A 23,370-nucleotide genomic window follows, 5' to 3' on the forward strand; every position below is an offset into this window, starting at 1 on the left:
CCCGAGAGCCAGCAGGCACCGCTGGCACCCCTCAGGGCAGAGCAAATGTTAAATCAGGCAGCAAAGGGAGCGTGGAAGGCGAAGGCCAGCGTGGGAACAGTGGGAATGGGAGGGAAGGGAGGGAAGGGACCAGAGAGCCCCTCCACAGCCACGGGGCTCCGGGGCAAGACCTCAGAGAGGGGAAATGTGCTCTTTTAAAAATTACAACTAATATCTGGCTGCAAAAACACCCTCAGAATTATACTGTTTCCTCCTTCCTGCAACCATTTCCTGCCCAGGGAGCAGAGGCGACTCAAACTCCTCCCCAGGTTCCTGTTCCTCCCTCCCTGAAGGCCCAGAACCCTCCCCCAGTTCAGAAAAGCCTCCCAGCTGCAGACACAGGAGATGCTTGGAACAAAGTTTTATTACTTTGCTTTTCACAGCTGATACAGCCGTCATTGCTGCTCGCGGGGTTGTCACTGTGCTGGCCCTGGTGCCCCATCCCAGAGGGGTGCCAGGGGCAGCGAGGTACCAGGGGCAGCGAGGTGCCAGGGGCAGCGAGGTGCCAGAGCCGCGGCTCCACCTGGCAGCAGCTCCTCCCGTGGCTCTGCCCGGCATCCGAGCCGGCATCCGAGCCGGCATCCGAGCCCGGCATCCGAGCCCGGCATCCGAGCCGGCATCCGAGCCGGCATCCGAGCCCGGCATCCGAGCCGGCATCCGAGCCCGGCATCCGAGCCGGCATCCGAGCCGGCATCCGAGCCGGCATCCGAGCCCGGCATCCGAGCCGGCATCCGAGCCCGGCATCCGAGCCGGCATCCGAGCCCGGCATCCGAGCCCGGCATCCGAGCCGGCTCCTCGCCGCAGCCCCGCGGCAGAGCCGCTGCTCCGCATCCCCTCCCCAGCCCGAGCCGGGCAGCACGGACCGGCCCGGGGGTCCCGCAGGACGGGGGAGCCCCGGGACCGACCCCACCGCCGCTCTCCGCTCCAGAGGAAATCCAGCTGGGCTCCTCTTGCCAGCTCTGAACCGGCGCTGCTCGGCGCGTTGTTTTGTTTTTGCCTTGGCAGCTCAGTGTGGGGACAAATGATGCGCTGGTGTCATCCTGAGCACGGGACACAGGGAGTGCAGGGACTGGGTGCTCGGCCAGCAGGAATGGGGTGTCCAGGTGTGCTGGGCTGGGAAACGGTGCCAATGGACCTGCATGGGAAAGGCCAGTTCGTGCTAGGGGTCACAGGAGACACCCGGAATCCCCCCGGAAAACGACTGCCCTGAGGTGTTTCCTGTTATCAATTAAAGCTGTGATATTCTGATCAAAAATTCTGCTTATCGGTGATTTGTGGGAAACCGACGGAGGAACTGCAACACGTGGCAGCAGAGCTCCCTCTAATGTCAGCAGCCTCTGCCTCACCCGCTCCCTCACCGCCCTTCCCAGCTCCTTCCTTCCCTGGGCCCCATCCCTGGGCCCCCATCCCTGCACCTCCAGGTTTCTGCTCCCCATTCCTTCCCCCCAGTTCCATGCTCCCCTCACTCCCTCCACTCTGAATTCCCTGCACCCCCAGCTCCCTGCTCCCCATTCCCTGCACCCCCAGCTCCCTGTGCCCCCATTCCCTGTGGATCCAGCTCCCGCTCCCCATTCCCTGCACCCCCAGCTCCCTGCTCCCCATTCCCTGCACCCCCAGCTCCCTGTGCCCCCATTCCCTGTGGGTCCAGCTCCCTGCTCCCCATTCCCTGCACCCCCAGCTCCCTGCTCCCCATTCCCTGCACCCCCAGCTCCCTGCTCCCCATTCCCTGTGGATCCAGCTCCCTGCTCCCCATTCCCTGCACCCCCAGCTCCCTGTGCCCCCATTCCCTGCACCCCCAGCTCCCTGCTCCCCATTCCCTGCACCCCCAGCTCCCTGTGCCCCCATTCCCTGTGGGTCCAGCTCCCTGCTCCCCATTCCCTGCGGGGCGGGCCCAGGGGTCCCAGTGAGTCCCTGAACCTCAGAGGTGTTGCCACAGGAGGGTGAGGACAGCGGGGGCTGATCCAGGATCCTGGGGCTTTGTATTTACCCCCAGGATTTAACAAGAATATCCTCAACAGGTGCTATTTTACTGCCTGTCCTGTGGATGGAACGTGGGGGTGCAGAAAGCCCCAGTACCAAAAAAACTGTGGGCAGTCCCACAAGTGCTCAGGACATGTCCAAGCCTGCATAACGCAGTGGAGCCACTTTTAACCTGGTAAAGGATAATTAAGAAAGAGAACTTTTATTAGGGCAATTTCACTTTATTTTTTCCATACAGCAAGGTCAACTATAGCAGTAATAATAAAATAAGCATAAACCCAAATTGCAGCCCAGGACAGAGTACGTAACTGGAGCAACTACAAGCAAAGTAAGTCTGTGGTTACGTAAGAGCAAACCCAAGCGCCCGTCCTTCCAGCAGATGGCCCGGGGGCTGAGAGGCTCGTTAATGAATTAATTACTGATTGCTGCGAGCCCAGCCCCAGCCCGCTCCCAGCCTTGGCACGCACAGGGTGGCCGGGTTCCTGCAGCGCTTCCTGCCAGGGAACATCTCCCGGGCTGTTCTCACCTGCTGAAAGAACAGGAGCACTACAGCGAGAAAAGAATCCCCTACCTACAGCTACGGGTGCTGTTCCGTTTGCCTGTCCGTGGTTGAACTCCGTGAATGTCAGTATTCGTTTTGAAGAATCTTTTTTGTGAACAAGAAACCACTGAAATTGTCAGAAACTGGTTTGAATAGCATATATCTTTAATATATTTTGATACTTTAAACATGCAGTAGAATTTGAATAATGTACGGAATATCTGAGCCATGATTCCCTGGATGGGCTGAAGTACCTGCTTTTTTTTTTCTTTTTTTTTCTTTTTTTTTTCCTTTTTTTTGTTTCTTAATGATTTTCAGGCAGATTTGACCCAGTGGAGCTTCTGTCAGTCATGAGATCTCAGAAGGATGGCAGATCTTTCCAGCTGAAAAAATCCTGGCAAACTACAAGCTGTCCACATAAAGCAAAGCAACTTTTTGGAAGGGGGATGGAGTGCTAACTCTGTGCCACTTTTGCAAGCAATTTTGTTCAGCCTGTCATTTTATTTAGCCTTAACAAAACTCCTTGTAATTATAGACATTTTTATTCAAAATAAGATCTTACTATTATACAGGTTTCTCTCTTTTTTGACTATATACAGAAGTGCAAAAAGTCAACCTTCGCTCTCGACGTCCCAACTGCAGCATAATCAACCCTCAAGAGTTTGCACACACACACTAGGATTCTTGTTACGTAAACTTTGAGTATTTGGATTATCAACAAAAAGTCCCTTGATCTATTGATTATGCAGCTTATTTATAACAAGGCCTGATATTCAGGGATTTCAAAAAATATTTAAACAATATTTTAACATTTGAAATGGATACAGTAGAAAATAAATTTTATTCTAATATCTAGGAACTAGATTTTTTTTTTCTCATAATAACTAATTACAAACAAAATAAATCATCAAAATATTACTCAATTGTCTGCCAGGATTGTTGCCATAGCAACAACTTAACTTCTTACTTAGCAATGATTATATAATTATAAGATATCCATATAAAAGATCTTTGTTCTTTGAATGAAAACTAGACAAGAACTAACAATGACTGACATTCTTACATTGTCGTATTAGATCAGTAAAATAGAAATCATTTAGTTAACAATAATACGAATACTCATAAGACACTACATATAGATTCCAAACTGAGTATGTTATGAAGAAAACTACTTTTTTTTTTTTGTATTTTGAAAAAGCCATCAGTAAACTCTAATAAAACAAAATTCTATGAACTGAAATGGTATCAACTGATAATAGAAAATGAAAACGAGCTAATAAATGTAAGAAAACTACACTTTTAACAAGAAAAAAATAAGTAAATTCTCTATGGTAAGTCACTACAATAACATGTGAAGTCACCTATACTTTCTTAACACGATTGAAATTACATTGGTATGGGTTTTAACCCGTAATGTAATAATCTAAGGCTTTAATAGATGTACAGTACAATCAGGAAAATCAACACATCATTCTTGTCTATAAAGCATCTCTCTCAAGCATAAAAACTCGCAGTAAACTCGGAGTATGGCGAGTTCTACAACCGAACCCGCGCCTCTCCCTCCCTGCCCACCTGGGGCCTGGCCCCAGGCAGCCCCTGGCTGAACAGAGCAAAAATATCCTTTACTGGCTGCAACATCCAAACCACAAAAAGGAATTCCTTTGGATGAATCCATTCTTAGAACTTGAATGCACATCTATTTGTTTGTTTTTATTTTGTAAAGGCTTTCTAAGGCTATAAGCAGTTAATCTGAACAAAAAAAAAATCACATATAAAACTCACCCGAGTATTAACCCACCCAATTTCTACACTAACGTCTCATTTGTCCTATTTTGGTTTGTCATGCATCTGCTGTCAGTGCTTCTGCGTCTTTGTTTAGAGTCGCCGCGGACGCGGGACTTGATGAATTAAAGTGAAACCCATCTCTGCAAAGCATTTATAGTCCTTGTGACTCCTGACAGAGGCTATAAATAGAGCAAAAGAAGTTCCTCAAACATTTGTTACTGTGTCTCAGAAATGGCTTTTCCCTTTGCAGCTCACCTTTTACAGTAACTATGCATAAATAGGGCATACAACGCCTTGGGAGAGTTTACAGATAATGTTGTCCATAAGGGTTATGCACAGCTGGAGCATCTCTCTGGTGCTGCCCACTGGCTGTGAGGAGCAATTGGCCATTTCTGAGACAGCTTTGGTTTGAAACAGAACGGTGCCCTTTGACTGATCGGTACTCATCAAGTCAGTGAAAACGTGGTTCTGAAAATAACACTGCAGAAATAATACTCTGATGGATGTACAGTCTATGGCACTTCATGAGAATCCTTAACAACGTGGTACTTAAAGCCATTGATGTGCTTTAAAATATACACAGTTGTGGTTTTGCTTGGCACATTCATCTCTGTCAGATTCCTCTCTTCTCATTTCTTACAATCTATTACATTAAAAATATTACTCTTAAAACAAAAATTACTGTGCATGCACGCTCTCGTCTATAATGGCAATTTTAAATACAAGGTGCACCTTTGTTATTTGTAAACCTTGAAAGAAATAAACTTACTTTAAAAAATTATATCTTGGTCTACAGACGTACCAATACATAATAGATTGTGGCGCAGCATCGTCGGCCTTTCGGGCGGGCGCGGGGCTGCGGGAAAGGCGGACGGTGCTGCGGCCCGGACAGCACGATCACCTCAGCACAAATATCAATTCAATGTACAAAGGAGATAGGCAACAGTGTGCAGTGGAGTCCCACGGCCTCGCTTCGTCTCGTTAACATGCAATGTGTGATGTCACTGCTGAGGGGTTCCCAGTGCTGCTGGACAGTATTTACAAACGTTATGGCTAATGAGCTCGGCCTCTTCCCACCCAAATCGGCCTCTTCGCCGCGGATACCATCTGGGAAGGGAAGAGCACAGAGTGTTCTGGGCACAGCCAGGACGGTGTCACACACAGCAGCCCCAGCTTCACACGCGAGGCTGTGGCCCTGCAGAGCCCTCCCATCCCATCCCATCCCATCCCATCCCATCCCATCCCATCCCATCCCAGCCCAGCCCATCCCAGCCCAGCCCATCCCATCCCACCCCATCCCCTGCCATCTGCCCACCCTGCATCACTCCAGCCGTTCAACGATGGTTATGCTCAGCTGAAAGAGCCACCATGATTACCAACCCACTGTGGCCAGAGAGTCAATCCTCACCCTCAGAAATAATTCCATTATGGCCAAGGAATTCAATAAAAACACAGCAGAAATGGAGCACAGGAGAGAGGAAGGTAACTCAAACGAGGAGCCATCAAGGGGAATCTCACAACAGGAGAATTATGAGTTTCCAAACCCAGGGAATGCTGGGGTTCCAAATGTTGAGATTTAAAATTCTGAAGAGAACCTGATGGAATCACCTTCTCCCCAGGGCTACCCCTCAGCTCAGGTCAGTGCTGAGGCCACCACAGAGCGAACATAAACCTTTGTGAACCCCGATTTTGCTGGGTGGGCTTGTACAAATTAACATGATGTGGCCACTGGTATCTGTGGGATCTCCCCTTGGAGAGGAATGGCTCCTCAGAGGGGGCAGAGCCTCTGCCCCCAGAGCTTACTGGTTTTCTTAGAAAGAAGACAAAAACATTCTGTCCCTTACAGCAATAACCTGCACACATAAGGGTAAGAAAAAATACAGCAACAACACATTGGGAACTTACTGTTTGATGACCAAATGTCTACATCTGTGTAACATACTTGTGGCTAGTCAGATGTTCGGCAGATATTATGGGTATCTACAGGTAAGAAATGTAAACAGTGAGTGACAGGTGCAAGGAGCCCACCCAGAGGCACAGCATTTGCTACAGAACATCAGTTTGGGAAAGGGAGGATCAGCTGTGAGTTGGTGCATTTATATTGTAACTATAAGTTAAAGTCAACTGAAGTGCTACAATAGCAACTTATAACTGGAAAACACTGGGTTAATACTACTGGACAAATACAAATAAGTATTACTGGTTGTTCAGGAAATAGAAGTTAACATCTACAAGTCATGCAGTGCAGTAATTGAAAATAGCCCTTTTTGTTGGCCTACACAAAATTCTGTGCTTTCAGTGTCTCAGACGGTGAATTCTACAGTGGCCTCTCTCCAGTGTGATTTTGTGAAGTGCTCACTGCTGTCACTGTCACTGTCCTGGGTTCTGAATGCCAAGCCTACGATCCCTGGGCGTGATTACCATGGCTGGTGGAAGTGCGTGGCTCAGAAGAGCCCCGTCCTCCCCGCAGCGCTGCGGCACCGCGCGGAGCCGCCGGCACGCCAAGCCTCCCGAGCAGGGACCGGCCCCCAGCGTGCTCGGCTGCACAAGCAGCACCGGGCACGCGGCTCCAGGTGCCCCTCCAGCAGAGCAGGCTGCGCCGGGGCCAGCTGCCAGCAGTGCCACTGGCGGGTGACGCTGCGCCCTGGCCGTGGTCACGGCGGCACCCAGCCCCGCAGCGCCCAGGGGAGCAGGGAACCGCGCTGGGGCCAGGACACAACACGGATTTGCACAATCCCAAATGGCCGTGGCACTTGGAAAGACCCTTTTTCCTGACGGGCACCAGGGATGGCCCGTGAGTCTGCCCAGGCAAGACAATGGGGGCTTCTTCTCAACTAACTCCCTGGCAGGACCTGCTGCTGCTTTTCCACCCACGTGCCCTCTCCTCCCCTGGCAGCTCGCACATCCCAGCATTCCAACTCCACAGAAACGGGCTTGGAGCAGAATGAAGCTTCTCATACCATGTTTTCCTGCTGCTGCAGGACAGGCTGCGGCACCCGGCTGGAGCAGCATCAGGGGCAGTGCTGTCGAACAGACCAAGGACCTTCCGCACCAGCCCGGGAAGATGGAGGGCCACATCTTTAGCCTTTGGCATGCAGGCACACGGCATTGGGTGGCATTAAATACCTTCAGCATTGCTCACATGGCATATACATATATGGGCATATATGTATATATGGAGGTTTGGCTGCAGAACTGCACTAAGTGTGTTATGAGGCTCTGGGGAGGAAAGGCATGAAATGACCAGATTCTACAGGAGGAGGTTTTCCCTGTGATCTCCCTGGGAAGTGCATGGCTACTAACAGAGAGAGGATTTTAAAATAATGACTTTTTCTGTGGCTTGTCTTGCTCTCACAACCCTCAGGTCATGCACAGGATACAGAGACACACTGGAAGTAACTGTCTGGTGCAATAAACTACAATATTAAGAGACTTTGGGCATACAGGAGGTTGTTTGCTGAGGTGGCACATATGCAGAGGTAGCCCCACTTGTGAACTAGCTTTTCAAAACACAAATTCTTAGGCAAGTTTAAAGCCCTGAGTGAGCTGTTCGTTCAGCAAACATTTCTCAAGAGAAGAAAGTGCTAGCTGCTGAGCAGACTAACCTGGGCTGCTTTTGGAATTCTACAATATCCAGGTTCCTTTGGAGCTCGGGATGTGCACGCCTAGGTGTCACTGGTGTCACTGCAATGACGCCATTTGGGAATTGTGTTTTTGAGAGATGAGGAAGCAGACAGGTTAACGAGGGATGTACAGCTGGGGCAGCACAAAATGGTAAAGGTTGAAGCCAAAGGCCCTGGGGCTCACTCTGCAGCTCTGGTGTCCTGAGGAGCCACCTGTCCTGAGGCAGGAGCCGAGTGCATCAGGTAAGCCTGCCTTAACACTGGCATTTACCTGCACAGGAGCAGAGCTGCACAACGCTGAGGAGAAGCTGGAGCTCCCTTTCTAAGGGGTACACATGTGATCCCATTGAGCTGGAAGCAAGACCTGCATATCAGACCAGAACTGACAGCTTCATGGCATGGACAACTAACTGCCCAGCAAACCTCAAAAAATAATTAGCTTTTAGAAGAGGAACAGGAGAACTCTTTAAAACGTTTTTATTGTTGCACTTTCAGCCAGGCGTTGTACAGAAATCTGCTTTTCTGACAGCATCCTGTGCTCAGGTGCAGCTCCAGCCGCTCCTCTGGGCCAGGGACTCATCTTTACAGCATTGGTTCTGGCTTTCCTGGGAGGACTTCTAATCACTTACGTGGCAAAGCATTACTCTCATATTCCTGAAATACATCCAAACATGGCAATGACTGGGGTGGCTATTGAGAAAAAAACCCAGACTCTAATGGGCATTTTCTTATCTGAGCTCTGTTCAAAGCAATGGGCCACGCCAAGGAGAATCACAAGGCTGCAACAAAGGCTTCAAGGAAGTTTCTGTGTGGCCCATGCTCACAGTGTTTTGTTTTACGCTTGGAAGAGGAGAGTCAGAACATGTCTGGACTGCTAAACTCAGACTGGAAGAACCTGCAACCCCTCTGCACAAAGACTCCCCTGGCTTTCCCTGAGTTCTGCACTGAAAGGAGCTGTTGGCTCCACAGAAATGGAAATAAATCATGGGTTTGTGTATTATCCCTTGCTCTTTGCATCCCTGAGAGCAGAAATAAGCAGCATGGCCCATAAATGTCAAGACTGAGTCAGAAACCCTATTGTCAATTATTTTTAGCATCAGAAATGGAACTGCAGCACCTTTGGAGCACAGCTAAGGGCTGATTAAGCCGTGCTGCAGCTCTCTGAGAGAATGTGTAGGCCAACAAGAGGTCAGATCCAAACCCCCATGCTCATTAAAGCACCGATTTCGAGTCGTCTGTAAGGAACAAAGCTGTAAATTAGCAAACCTGGTTGGCTGTGGCTGTTGCAGCGAAGGGAACACTTGTGGCAGATGTTGTTGCTGCAGACACAGTGGCTGGCGTAGCACCGTGCACCATGGGAACTTTTGGAAGGAAAATCAAATAAGCAAACGTACAGAAGAGTGGAGCAGAATGGGACCAGAGCGCCACGTGGCAGGGCCATTGAGCATGGTTCACCACAGCGAGAAGCCCGAGACACCATGGCCAGCGCGTGACATGCAACCACAGTGCAAAGCAGGACAACATTCCGGGACGGGGGGAGGGAGGTGAAAGAGAAAAAAAAGGGGAAAACGCTTGTTACCATCAAATCAAGAAAATCGACACAAACAAGCTTAACCGTTTCAATATGAAAAACAACAGGAGAGTTTTTTTCAATGCCCTTATATTTACAAATTTTTGTCTTTTAAAAATTCAACCCAAATATTTACTGCTAGCAGAAATTAATCTTGTAGAAGGACAGAATACAGCTATGTGGCTATGGTAAGATACAGTCTTTAGTTAACACAAGATAGTTTCTAAACACTGGAACTCATAGTCCAGTCAAAATCCACCAAGGAACAAAGTGCAATTAAAAACTGCTGTACAAAATTAACATCTACATCTCCGTGTCAATTAAATAAAACAATCACATTTAATTGACAGGTGTTAGTGCAGGAGGCTCAGGGAGATGGACTGGCACAAGGGCTGTACATTAAATCTAGCAGTGGATTTTGAGGGTCTGTGAGCTGCACCACAGGTTTAAGATAATCAAGAAACAAAGCTGGCACCTACCAACACTTGTAGCGGGTGTCATGCACAATATTGAGCCTGCTCATCATGCATTGCAACAGGAAGGTGGATTTGGAAAGGGAAAAGAATTAAAACAACCCATCACACGTGTAATTAGAAATTTCATTGAACAAAGAAGAAAAATTGTTATTACGGGCACAGTGGCATGTAACTGTCAGCACAATCAAACCATACAATAGCACAGTGATCCGTCAGAACAAGGCCTCGGGGACAGGGCAGCACACAGAGCTGTGCTGGGACCCTGCTGGCCTTCCTCAGCTCCAGCTCACAGCTCCTGAAACCTTTCTGCCTTTTGACACAAGCCTTGTCATGGCCCTTGCCCTGCTCTTCTCAGATCAAAAGAGATGCTTCAAACTCACCCTGCCTGCGGTCCTCAGTGAGGTACCAGGGACCAGGCCCTGCTGTCCTTGTTGGAGCCATCCAGGCAGATGGACAGTGGGAGGTGACACCTCTCCTCTCCTCTCCTCTCCTCTCCTCTCCTCTCCTCTCCTCTCCTCTCCTCTCCTCTCCTCTCCTCTCCTCTCCTCTCCTCTCCTCTCCTCTCCTCTCCTCTCCTCTCCTCTCCTCTCCTCTCCAGTGCCCAGGGAATGTCTGGGAATGTCCAGTGAGTGGGCAGGCAGGGCTTTGGCTGCCCCTGAGCCCTGGGGCTGCCAGAGAAGGGGCAGTGCCCCAGCCTGTGCCCCACACATGCAGTGGCTGGATGGTCACAGTGCCTGTGTAGCTCCTGGTGACACCCCACAGCCCCTGCTCGGCCTTTTGCTCTGCGTTGTAGGATGTATTGTAAGCTGCTGGTGCTCACAGCCCCAACTCCCTGCACACACACACCTGGGCAGTTCTGCCCTGCAACCAGAGCCAGGAGCAGGAAGGTCTTTTTAGGATCATTCTGGCATCATTTTTAAGTATCACCAAGTTGGCAATTCTCTTTATGTTACACAGCAAAATGCCATCCACCAGACTAATCTCACAATCTTCCATTTCTGCTTCCAAGATGAAAAACGTATACTGACCTTCCAGAATATCCATTTTTAATAAATTATTTACTTTTTAATTTAACAAGTAACATTTATTAACACTGTTAATGATAAGTGGGAGAGCAGAAACGGAAATAAACTCTGGAATCTGGGAATGAGACTGCAGTCGAAATGGAAACGTGTTCTAGCAGGCTGCCAGAGGCAGCCAGGCAGTGCTGGCCTGTGACATCCCGTGGCTGTGTGGGGACAGGGAATGGCTCCAGCCGTGCCAAGCGCTGCAGGGGATGCTCAGCCCCAGGAGCATTTAAGTATGCAGGGAAGAAGCTGGCCAGTTTAATTACTGCTGGGGCCAAGGTTATCCTCTGTCACTGCTGTATCTGTACAGCAACAAGGGCAAGGGCATCATCATGCTTCCTAAGTACTCCTCTGTGCCATGCAAGAGACTGAGGACACTGGCAGAGGGTAGAGGGAGGGTGCCTCTCCTGACCTCCCCTGGCACAAATCACGGCTGAAGCCAATGGGATCACTTGCAAGATAAAAAATGGAGCAGAATTTGGGTAAAAAGCACAACCAGTAAGCAGAACTGCTTTCCTGGTCCCCCCCGTGGGCGCTCAGTGGGGCTCCAGAGGAGCTGAGCTGTGGCTGAGCTGTGGCTGAGCTGTGGCTCTGCAGGAGTGCCCTGCTCACACGCTGTGCACCCTGCAAGGTTCCTTCCCTCCATGCACCAGTGCCCTCCCTGCACCTGCTACATCAGCTGGGCATTGCAGCCACTCTGAAACATCCTGCAACGCTCTTCAGTTCAAAGCTCCACACTTCAGTCTCAATGAGCACCATTAACATTACAACCAGTGCACACAGTTTTTGAAAGGGAATTAAAGCAAATGAATGTGAGGCAGAAAGTAGAACGCTTGCTGGGGTGGCATAATGCCCAAACACAGATATTATGCTTTGTGACCCTCTTACCAGTAATAAAAATAATTTTTGATATGATCTTAATATTCCACTTGACTTCAGAAGCTTTGACTGACTGATGAGAACACATGAATAATGAATGTGCACTTTCAATGTTCCTTGGCTGTTCAGCACAAGGCAGAACTTTAATTTGAGGATATTCTGACTTAACTGACCATAACTTCATAAGCAGATTATTTTTGCAGCACAATAAAACTATTTCTATAAATATTCTAGGTTTACTGTTGTTTTATTTATTTATTCTTTTTTCTCTCCTGTATTATTTCCCTCAGCCTATTTTTTCTGCCCAACCTACTAAAGCCTAATTAAAAACAACACTCCAGAGAGCACAGGCGCTCCTGTGGAGGTGAGCAGTGGTGTGTGACCTTTCCCTCCCCAGTGTGTTGGGGGAGAGCAGTGGTTTTGCATAGGCCCACAGCCCCAGGGAGGAAAGTGCTTTAGTAAAGCCTCTGTGCATTGAGTCACAGGCAGGAACAAGGGAGTCTCTGGTGCTGAAGCTGGAGTAACTGAACAAATACACAAGGGGTTATCATGATGCAGCCTTTCCTCACTGGCTCTGGGGCTCAGCTGCCAGCTGCAATCCTGCCCCTTGCACTGCAGCAGGTGCCAGCTCCTGGGAGCATCCTGCCAGCCTGGCCCTTCCTCTGGAGGAGCTCGCTTCTCTGGCCACTCTGGTCCCCTGGGGACACACCTGGGGCAGAACAGCTGCACCCACACTCCTGAGGAGATGGGAGCACTGGAGGCACTGGAGGTCACCAGCTGCCCCCAGGGCACTGCAGCCAGGACATGGAGCAGGCGAAGGGCTGAGGACCTGGAGCTCTGCACATTGGCAGCAGGAGGGTCACCCACGTCTGCCGAGGTGCCCCAGCTGGCAGCCGGGACCCAGGGAGCAAACCCAGGCATGGCAGGGTTTGCAGGCCTGCCTCCTGCCTCGGCAGACTAACTCCCTCATCCCACCAGCACAAACGGTCCTGGTTCTCTCCTGCAGCACCCCTGAACTCCCCTCTCAGCCTGGGGACAGCTTCCAGCAGCCACGGTTTGGGGACACCTCAGGAGGAGGGGAGCTGTGCAGAGGGAGCTTTAGCTGGGAGAGCTGATATGAATGTCTGAAGAACATTTAATCACTTAGGGCGTGCTGGAGTGCAGTGTCCACCCCCAGGCATGGATGTTTCCTGGATGTGCTTCACATCCCTGGCACAGCCAGCCAGGACAATGCCTTACAATTCATAAGAGGTATCTGAGGCTTTCTGGGTTATCAGTGGGAGAACATGAGGAGTGAAGTGCCCTGCAGAGGGGAGGGTCCTGCCCAGCTCGCCCACAGGGGACCAACCCTGGGCACACCCACCCTGTGGAGGCTCTGCAGGTGTCCTGCCCTGCAGCCCTCCTGCACACTCTGCCTGGAGCAACTGGGAACACAAACAAGCACTTACACCTTGGCTGTTTGAACCTGAAAAGTGTCACTTTAATTCAGATCCCACTGAGCTGCCCTGGCCCTGCTCCGTGGCCGTGGAGCTGGGGGCACCCACGCTCTGTGCTCTCCGTGGTTTCGCAGGGACAGATGGAGAAACTCTGTTTCCAGGTGACTGTGCCCAAACAGGAACTGATCCCGCTTCTTTTGGAGCGGGAAAAACTAAAAAGGGCAAGGTGCCCAAGACACTTTTCAAACTTTTTGGAAAGTACTGGACTACTGGGAAGCTCAAACTGCAGCTATCTGAAAAATATAAAGAGAGAATTTATAACAGCTCAGGCTAAAAACTCACTTTTCTTGTGTAACATACACTAAACTTCAGTGGTCAGGAAAGGCCTAATGAAGCCTCAAGAACCACTGCCAAGCTCCTGGAGGCTTCAGTGGGGATCTGCTGGAGGAAGAGCTGAGGCAAGGTGTGTCACTGACATGAAAGACCCCAGTCTATGATGAGGTGCAAATGGGGTCTGGCACACACAAACCACAACCCCGGCTCCTGAGTTTGAAGGGGAAGTACAAAGGCAGCTCCAGCATTTCCAGAAACCATCCAGACCCTTGCTGCTTTCATGGAAGCTGGAAAATTGCAGTTTATGGACTCCACTGGTGATGCTGCGCCAAGAGAGATGTATGAATTGTTTAACATTCATGGGAAGGATTCTGAGTCTATCTGGATGGGGCTCTGAGCAATCTGGTCTATTGGAAGGTGTGCCCCCATGGCAGGGGGTCTGCAATGAGGTGGTCTTTAAGGTCCTTCCCAACCCAAACCACTCAGTGGTTCCGTGAGTCTGTGACTGCACATGTATTTTTATATGAATTTTAATGTGTGGGCTAAGGATCTGACCTGCAGCTTACCCATCCCATCTTGCTATTGACTCTAGCAAGCTTTGCAACATTTACTGATACGTTTCAGTAGCTGTAATTCATTTTTGCATTTTTAAAATGCACTAGATCAAGAAACGGAATTTTGTGCCATTTAAAGTACACGTGTTGGTTGCATGCCAGGTCAAGACACAACAGTAAAGGGCATTATACTGATCTCCTGGGAACATACTTGTCGAAGATGTTTAGGATAAAATCCTTTAAATTTCTGGGTAGGGACTGATTAGCTCTATTCCTTCCCCTTCCCAGTCTGCATTATGAAGGGCTGTCCTCACAGACTCTTTCCCATTTCTGAGTACAGATCTATCAGCTGGACACCTCCTGGAATGATGGTGCTGCTTTAGGTGTAACAAACTACCTCAGCTGTGTAACTGAGGGCAGGAGCTCCCAGGACACACTGGAGATCACTTCTCATGCAGTGCCATTGGCAGAACCAAAGCACAGACTCCAACTTTATGTCCCATCCCTAGTCCTCCAAAAGGTTTTCTGCTTGGTCCATAGCACAGGCATCAACTCTTCAGCGATTACACCAGGACTCTTGTGAGGACAAGCACTTGGCTTTCCTCAGTCCAAGACCAGCCCTGAGACATCAGTGGTGGAGGTGTGCAGGTTTGTGATTCTCCACCCGTGAGACTGCCTGTGCCACCTGGGATCACTGCACCCCATTAAAACCCCACTAAAAAACCCCTTCGTGTGTGTGACTCAGAGCCACCAGTGCCAAGGCCAAGGGGTCTTACAGGGAAACAAGCACGACAGCTGAGGGATGTGGAAGGAAGAGCAGTTAATCCAGGGAAAGAGGAAGGAGAGAGGAGATTTCAAATTCTGATTTGGGGTGACAGAGCATGGTGCTGATTTTGTGTTAGACTGGAAAACACCCACCCAGCTTCTGCGAGGAGCAGAGAGAAGCCAGCGCTGCCGGCAGCCCGTCCTGTGCCCAGGGGCACGGGGCACTGCTGTGCCCTGGCTGGAGGGGCTGCCCGTGCCTGCCCTCCAGCACACACCATGTTTGCACCAGCAACCAACAGCTGTGTCCTAGTGTGCTTTCCCCAGAAATCCCCCTGCTCCCGCCCCTGGAAAGGCACCAGTGATGCACTTACCTGGTGGGAGAAAGGCTGTATGCTGCTGTAACTGCATGTTGGCAAGAGCTTGCTGGTATTGGAAGATACCAGTGTTAAAGACTGCGGTGGCACCATTGGTTTTTTCAAGCGCAGGCCTCTTTGGTAAGGGGGGAAGTACAGCTTGAGGAATTCCCTGAATGGTGGATGGGTATAAAAATAAAGTCCAGTAACAAAAAGAAAAAAAAAAAAGGGAGGGGTGGGTGGGGTGTGGAGGAGGATGGGAGGGAGGGAAGAAGGGAGGAGAAAAGGAGAGAGAAAAAGGAAAAAAGAAAAATCAGTAGAAGGCAAAATAACCAGGCAGCACCATGTTTCTCCATGAGCAAGCAAGCGGCATAGCAGACTGAACTACCAAATAAAAGGCGAGGGAAGAGCTTTCCAGGGAGCACCATTTGCCTACACTAGAGCGGCACAGGGACCGGCGGGACAGCCGCCACGGGCACCGCATCAGTGCCACGCCACGGGAAAGCTTCGGGCTGGGCCAGGAGCCAGGCTCTCGGGGAAGCAGCACTGCTAGCTCCATGAGGATCACACGTAGAAGCCATGTTAATAGTCACCGCCTGGAGTGGATGGCAGGGCCGCGGTGACACCCCAGTCCCCGGGCCCCAGCGCTGCCCGGGCATGCAGAGCGCGCCGCATGCCGGCCCCGGCCGCCTCCGCGCCACCAAGCCATGCCAACGCCCCTGCGCCGGCACCCGGGAGGGGACAGGGGACAGGAGGGCAGGGGAGGGGACGGGAAGGGCCGGCAGGGCGCGGGGGCGGCGGGGAGGGCACCCGGCCTGGCCCACCGCCCGCATGCCCTTTCCGGGGACGTGGGGAAGGAAACCGGGATGTTCCATTTCTACACATTAACCCCAAACTCGACTCTACGATACAGCTACATGCCAAGCTAAAAGGTGAAAGGTCATAGTACCAGGTCAAAGGTTGCCTCGAGGGGTCGCTTCAGTGATTTGACAGCCGACTGAGTCTTAATTAGCAGGCAGCGAGCACATGATGGCAATGGCCAGTGGGGTCAAGCGCATTAACATAAACAGCAAGCAGAGGTGCGTCATGGGGGCAGCAGTGCATTTGGGGAGGTGAGAAAAAACAAATAAAAACAAATCACCGGATGCCGTGTACAACGGTAACAAGACTAGGCATGCAGGGCCCGACGGGCAGGGCAGCGGGGCGGCGGGGTGCCCACGGCCAGCCCCGGCCCCGCCAGGGCCACGCCGGGTGGCCGCGGGGCTCACGGCCGCGCACAGCTGGGCACCCGCGGCCACCGCCTCGCCCCGCCGGCCCTGCCGCCCCCACCGTGCTCCGCTTCCCACACCCACAGCTCAGCACAGGCGGGACCCTCTGCCACCACAGCCCCCCAGTGCTGCCCTCGCCTCGCCAGCACACCTCGGGGGCCCAGGTCTGGCTGCTGCCGCGACGGGCACGGGACAGCCACCGCCAGCCCTCGGGGACACGGGACGGGGACAGCAGGAACATGGTCAGTCCACTTCAAACTACACCTCTACAAACATGGACTTACAGAAACTAAACATGGATTTATCTAGCTGTGCACACACACGGACACACGGCTGACCAGAGACACAGGCAGTACAGACACGCACACACGCGTGCACGCACAGAGGTACGCACAGCTACTCCGTACGTCGGCAGGCAAAATTAGTCACACACCTCAATGGTCTGGAACTACTTCACAGCACATCTGCACCACATGCTGAGGAAGCTCATTGCACCGTGTAGTGACCGGGGTCCCCAAGCACACGCACCCTCCTCAGCGAGGACAAACACACATCCACCATTGCCTCTCCTCAGTGTACGCCTACGTCCAGAAGTGCTCCCACACTCACCATGGCAGCTGCAGTCGCTGCTGCTTGGGCAGCTGCAGCTTGGTTAACCTGGTACTGGGCAGCCTTGATCTTGGCTTGCAGGTGTGCAGGAGGGTGAAAATATTTGCACTTTTCCCGGGAGCACCTCCCTTTGATGTAATCCATGCAGACGGTGACCGTGTTGTCGTTGGTGTCGATCATGGCGCTGTCGGCGGGGTGAGCGAAGCGGCAGTCGTTCTCTCCCCTGTTGCAGTTCCCACGCTGGTACTCCCGACATACCTGTGACACCAGGAAAAGAAAGCCACTTACTTTGGGTGATGGGTGCTGCAGGCACGGCCCGGGGTAGACACAAACTTTCTGAAAGCCTGTGAGAGCACCATGAGGAGGGCTCAGGAACCTGGCAGCAGAGACTGGCTTCTCCAGAGCCTCTTCTGATGTCAAGGAGCATGAACCCCACCATGATCAGAGCCAAACACACTGCAGGTGTCATTCTGGTTCCCCTTTAGCTGCCCAGGGGGCTGTTTCTGTCTCCATATGCTGTGGCTGCTCTCGGGCACCACCCCAGCACCCCAAGGCGCCCAGCCATGCTCTGCTGTGACCTGGCTGTGCTCGATGTGCTCATTGAGGTGATGGACGGTGTGTGGCTGTCCCCAGCGAGCCCCACCGGGTGGGCACTCTGTGTCCATGTGCCCCCACGATCCAGGAGCCTGCCAGGAGACAGCAGCCCAAGGCCACGGTGGTGGCACAGGCGCTGTGCTGCCCAGCATCACCCCGGGGAGGTGGGGAATGGCTGTCACACGCCAGCAGCCAGCTGGGGCTGGAGGGCTCAGACGCTGCAGCTGCCTGGGTGACAGCCCCTGCAGGGTCCCCCTGGGCTCCAGCCAGCCCCGAGCCCACACAGACCCCAGGCCCCCAGCACCGCACACACAGACTGCCACCGGCATGACAAAACCCAGCCCCTCTGCACGGGTGCAAAACCCTGTGTCTGACAGACCAACGTGGGCTCCTGCCATGGTCACTTCTCCCCAGACTGCCACAAAAACAAAAACAACAAAAACACTTCACATTCCGGTTTTCAAAAGGCCATAGGATACAACGGCACAAAAGCAACCTGGTCTGCCCAAAAATAAAACCCTTTAGTAGATGGAACTTCCTGTTCAAGGTGGGTGCCTGTGAGCTTGGATCATAAGTATTTCCTCAAGAACCTTGGCTCTGATCGCTGCAACATCCCAGATTGGTGGTGGTTTGGTTTCCCTTTACCCCCACCAGCCCTCTGGCTGCCATTTACCCTCGTGCCACTGCCACTGCTCCCAGCAAATCCTCATGGTTATCAACTGCCCCCCCTGTAGGACCAGGACCAGGTTGAGTGTGAAAACATTTGTCCAGGGCCATTCCTGAACGTTCACAGGCTTTTTTCACGTGGTGACAGACTCCAGGTGTGTACTGGCACCTGAGCCAGGCCCAGCCCCTCCACGGCCCCTGCTCATCCCGTGCCCTCTTGCTCAGGGCTTGCAGAACAGATTCTGCAGCACACCAGAAACAGCTCAGGCAAATTCCTGGACTGGAAAAGAACCACTGGCCTGCCAAGTAATCCTGCAGCCAGATCCCTTCCCTGGTCCAGTCCCCTCCAGTGACACATGCCAGCCAGCACAACCCAGAGCTGACCAGCTCCAAGAACTTCTAAGCTGCTTCTCTCTGGCAAAACATGGCATGCAAAACCAAGTGAAAAACAGCTTGGCTGTGGTCATTCCTGACTTTGGAACACCTCTAATAGAGAATAATAGCATTCCAACAGAAACAGCTGTTTTTGGTAAAGCATTAGGCAATTCCTTTTTCTCTCACTTCCCTGTCCTTCTTGCTTCTTTTCTAGTTCACTGAAGAACCACACTTTGTTCAAGAGATTTCCAACAGGGGAGGAGTGTGAGGAGAGCTGTGGAAAAGCCCGAAACCATGACACTTCCATCCTGAGATGCAGATTCTTTACAGGAGTGGCTGAAAACACTGGACACCCGACACCTGCATGCTGTCAGTATGAAATCCGGATGAAAGCAGTCACCGACCTCACTTTACCAAGACTCACATTCATTAAGGAGACGCAGCCTGCCCAACACAGCTGTGGTGTCTGCCTGCATCCCTGAGAACCCCAGGTGTGCTTACTGAGAGCTTTCAGCCTGGGAACAGCTTGGGGCTGTATGCCAGAACGTGTGCTGACTTAATTTCTGCCAGTGTATATCACTCTTGAAAATAAATATTTAAAAGTCTAAGCAGAACCAATCATATTCCAAGATTAGATGCTAACATCATTGTGGTTATTTTTCTCCAGGACAGTTCATTCCAAGGGAGAGTGAGTGGAGCCTTATAAAGCTCTGATCTCGCTGTAACAAATGGCAATGCCACAGCTGCAGCCCCGGGAAGAGCAGGTAGGCACTGCTGGCTCCTCTGGAAGGCAACAGCCACATCATACAGAATCTCCAAAATCCATTCTGCATTTCTGTAGCCTATAAAGTACATTCAAATATTTTGCTGTTCATAAAAATTACATGCTCGATTAGTGTTTGGATACTAAATTTGGATACTCCAGATCAGATGACCACTGTGCTGGAAAGCATTTGCAAATTATGTTCTCACCTACACGTTTCACTGTTTAAATTGGATTTTTAGAAGGGAAAAACAGTATTGTGACCCTAAGAGTGCTAGTCTAGCATCTCCCTCTCATGCAGAGGAGTTTGGCTCAGCAGTGCACCACTTCTCTGAACAGCAATATCAAGAGAAGGCAGCTTCCAGAGGGCCCAATCCTGCACGCCGAGGTCCCAGGTGACATCAGCTCCCTGTGCACAGCGCTCACAGCCTGCAGCCAGCACCAGGGCTGCCCTGGAGGGGCACACAAAGGGGTGTCCCTGCTTTCCAGGGTGCCTGGGGACAGTGGTACATCCTGCTTATGACCAGGATGCTTCTGAGCCCTCATGTCCCACCCTGACCAGCCCACGGGCACTGCAGGGCTGGAGGCACAATCAAACACAGCAGCTGATCTTGGCAGCACAACTCAAGGGGTTCCCACCATAGGTATTCTCCTCTCCATACTAATTTCCAAATCCATTATGATTTATTTATGAATTTACCTAATTGCATTTTGGTTTTAATCCACCTCTGGCAGGTGTCCATCATGAAACACAGTCCTCAAGGGAAAAACATCCCTGGGTGATTCCAGCAGCCACCTGTGTGCCAGCTCAGAGCCCGGCATGGCTGCCTCCCCTGCAATCTGAGCGTGCTTTGGGGAACGCTTCCCTCGGGGAAAACATCTCTAAAAAGGGAAATGATGTGATCCCACAGGAGGGTGACCTGTGGTGAAGTGAGCTCTGAGAATAGTGACAGCAGCAGCGGGAAATGCTGGCTGCCAGATGATCCTCCACACTGCTCCCAGCTCGCCCCTTCTGAGCAGCAGCTCGTCAGTCAGGGATGCAGCTAAGGAAAAGGAATTAATTTCCCTTGGAAGGAGAGTTCACCCCTGCTAGTGCAGATGCACAGGCAGAAAGAACAGAGGTACAATACAGTAGGCTGCATAAAACAGAGATCGTTCTTGCTCCTCCCAGCGTGCTCCCTGAGCTTAGTGAGCAGACCCAGTGCCAGGAGGGAGAGCAGCAGCAGCCGTGCAGGAGGCAGCAGCCTCGAGCCCTCACCCCGCCGTGCCCAGCACACACCAGGCTGGCAGCAGGGCAGCCTGGCTGCTCAGCCTCCCCCATGGCTGCCTTTTAACCAGCAGACCCAGCTAGGGCTGCCAAGCACCTGCTCTCAGGCTGTGCCCACGGGCTGAGCTCTGTGCTCTCAGGCTGTGCCCCAAGCTCTCAGGCTGTGCTCCATGCTCAGGCTGAGCTCTCAGCCTGTGCCCACGGGCTGAGCTCTCAGGCTGAGCTCTATGCTGTCAGGCTGAGCTCTCAGGCTGCGCTCTATGTTCCCAGGCTGTGCTCCATGCTCTCAGGCTGAGCTCTCAGGTTGAGCTCTATGCTGTCAGGCTGAGCTCTCAGGCTGTGCCCACAGGCTGTGCCCCAAACTCACGGCAGCTGGCGGCACGTCCCTGGTCCCTGGCTCCCCGCCCACGCTGCCACAGCACCGATAAGGTGCCGAGAACACTGTCAGGCCTTTCAGATAAGAAAGATTGGGAGCAAGGGAGAGCAGCAGCTCGAGAGCACTGACACTTGTCAGGGTTGTAGCGAGGGTGATAAGGCAGGTGCGGGAGGCCGGCAGGGGAGCGTGGGCACGTGTGCCCGGAGCCAGAGGCCGAGTTATCTGCAGCCCAGCAGCTGCAGCTCTCTGCACTCTGCATCTCTCCCCAGCGCTCAGGGGCTGTGCCCCACCATGTTAGCACCTTCTGGGCACACACTAACAGCTTCGTGGCACCCTTGCTGCTGCCATGATCATTCCTCAATATTCCCATTTCCTTCTGCAAGGGAGGCTCAGAAGCAGACTGGCAGCCTGAACTTACTGAATAATCACTCAGTCAGATACAACATTACAGCCCAAGTGAAACCTGCATTATTTGCTTTCACAAGGGAGGTATTTCCTACCTAAAGACATAATAAATGACAGCACTGGTGAGAGTAAGTTGCACCACGCAGCTCCTACCTCCAGCCTGTCTGTCCTCATCAGCTTCTGGGCGGCGGCGGCGGCGGCGGCAGGGACGGGCACGCCGGGGTTTCCCGTCACCAGCATCGGCGCCGTGGGCAGGATCTCGGCGGGGACCAGGCCCGGAGACACCGGCCCCAGGTAGGGGTTGAAGGCAGCTGACGCGTTGGTGGCTAAGCTCGGCGCAACGGAGAACATGGGCTGCAGGGAGACAGGGAAAGACACGCTGAACTCTGCTGTGCCACGCTGTCACCAAAACAGCTCCCTGGCCGTGCCCTGCTGCTGAAGGAGCTGAGCTTCTGCTGCTGCCCGGACCAAAACAGCTCCCTGGCCATGCCCTGCTGCTGAACGAGCTGAGCTTCTGCTGCTGCCCGGAAAGGAGCACTTGTTGTGTTTGTGGGTCAGGGAACACCCGTGCAGTTGTTGCACGTGAGCCAGAGCACGGGACAGACGTTCCCTCCAGCCCCTGCGGGCTCTCCTCCTCCAGGTTCCCTGAACACTCGCAGCACGTGGCAGCTCCTGGAGCAAACTCACAGTGCATTCACCCTCCAGCAATGCCACACTGAGTAACAGATGCTCTGTGGGGTCACAGGGGACCTGGCCACAGCAGGTACAACACTGACTCTTGGGGAAAAGGCATCTGAGAGCCCTGACAAAACATCAACCACACTCGACTTCAGGCACAGGCAAAGCTTTTCTGACCCTGCTGCAGCTAGAGCTGGCTCAGGAACTCCGGGGGTTTCACAGCCACAATCCTCCTGTTTTACAGACTCCAGCAGCCTGGCCATGCAGATACTCAGACACTCACTGCATCAGGGAGATGCTTTAGTTAGGCTAAAACATTAAACCAGTGGAAGAAAGAGCACATGCAAATATGATTTTGTTTGTTTGTTTGCATGTTTTCAAAAAAAAGTCAAATGCCCTTGTGGGTGTGAAGAGCCCAAATAATGCTGTGAAAACCCAACACAGAGCTGCTACACTGCGGCAAGGATTAAATAACACTCCTGCCCCCAAATGCAGTGTAACTGCCAAATAAAATTCAGCCAGGAGTGTTTGTCTTTCACTATCTAAATAAAGTTACTCGAGGCATTTAGGTTATTTTCCCCAACTACTTTTTAGAGGGAAAAACAACTACAGATTTAACACAACTCTTTCTCTGTTTCATATCAATTTAAGGCAGACAGCAGAGAACAGCACATGTTTCTGTATTCCTGAGGAAATGACTGAATTGTCTGGAAGCAAGAGACGTTGGAAATAATGAACAAAAACATGCAGGGATTACTGGAGAAAGCAGAATGAGGGTTGTGTAAATGGGTATAATTTCTGCAATGCTTATGATTCTTCATCCATGTGAATGGGAAACAACCTGGCAAATATTACAGGAAATTAAATATTACTCTTAAATACACTATTAATTAACTGCACTTTTCATTACTGGTTTATCAGCTATGTAATAATGAACTTCAAAATAGAACCAGTCTGTTAGTGTGTAA

General features: G+C 51.7%; 1 protein-coding gene across 26 annotated transcripts in view; it reads right to left on the reverse strand.

Annotated features, from left to right (window-relative positions):
* Nucleotides 1-2,219: 2,219 nt before the first annotated feature.
* The window catches only part of MBNL1 (muscleblind like splicing regulator 1), a 65,780-nt gene continuing 44,629 nt past the window's right edge, over nt 2,220-23,370 (reverse strand). For 8 of the 26 annotated variants that reach the window (XR_014957439.1, XR_014957432.1, XR_014957438.1 and 5 more), the window contains 9 exons: nt 21,878-22,078; nt 17,279-17,536; nt 16,351-16,404; nt 15,420-15,573; nt 10,018-10,053; nt 9,235-9,329; nt 7,306-7,430; nt 6,251-6,325; nt 2,220-5,452 (listed from right to left, as the gene is read on the reverse strand). Coding sequence is in view for 15 of the 26 variants with exons in the window: in XM_085588088.1 (XP_085444214.1) it covers nt 6,269-6,325; nt 9,235-9,329; nt 10,018-10,053; nt 15,420-15,573; nt 16,351-16,404; nt 17,279-17,536; nt 21,878-22,078 (855 nt within the window). In the remaining 11 variants the exon portion in view is untranslated. The other 18 variants (XM_085588088.1, XM_077785766.2, XM_077785767.2 and 15 more) reach the window with 12 other exon arrangements.

The sequence above is a fragment of the Lonchura striata genome, chromosome 9 (assembly GCF_050655825.1).
Source record: "Lonchura striata isolate lonStrDom1 chromosome 9, ASM5065582v1, whole genome shotgun sequence".
Taxonomy (NCBI): domain Eukaryota; kingdom Metazoa; phylum Chordata; class Aves; order Passeriformes; family Estrildidae; genus Lonchura; species Lonchura striata.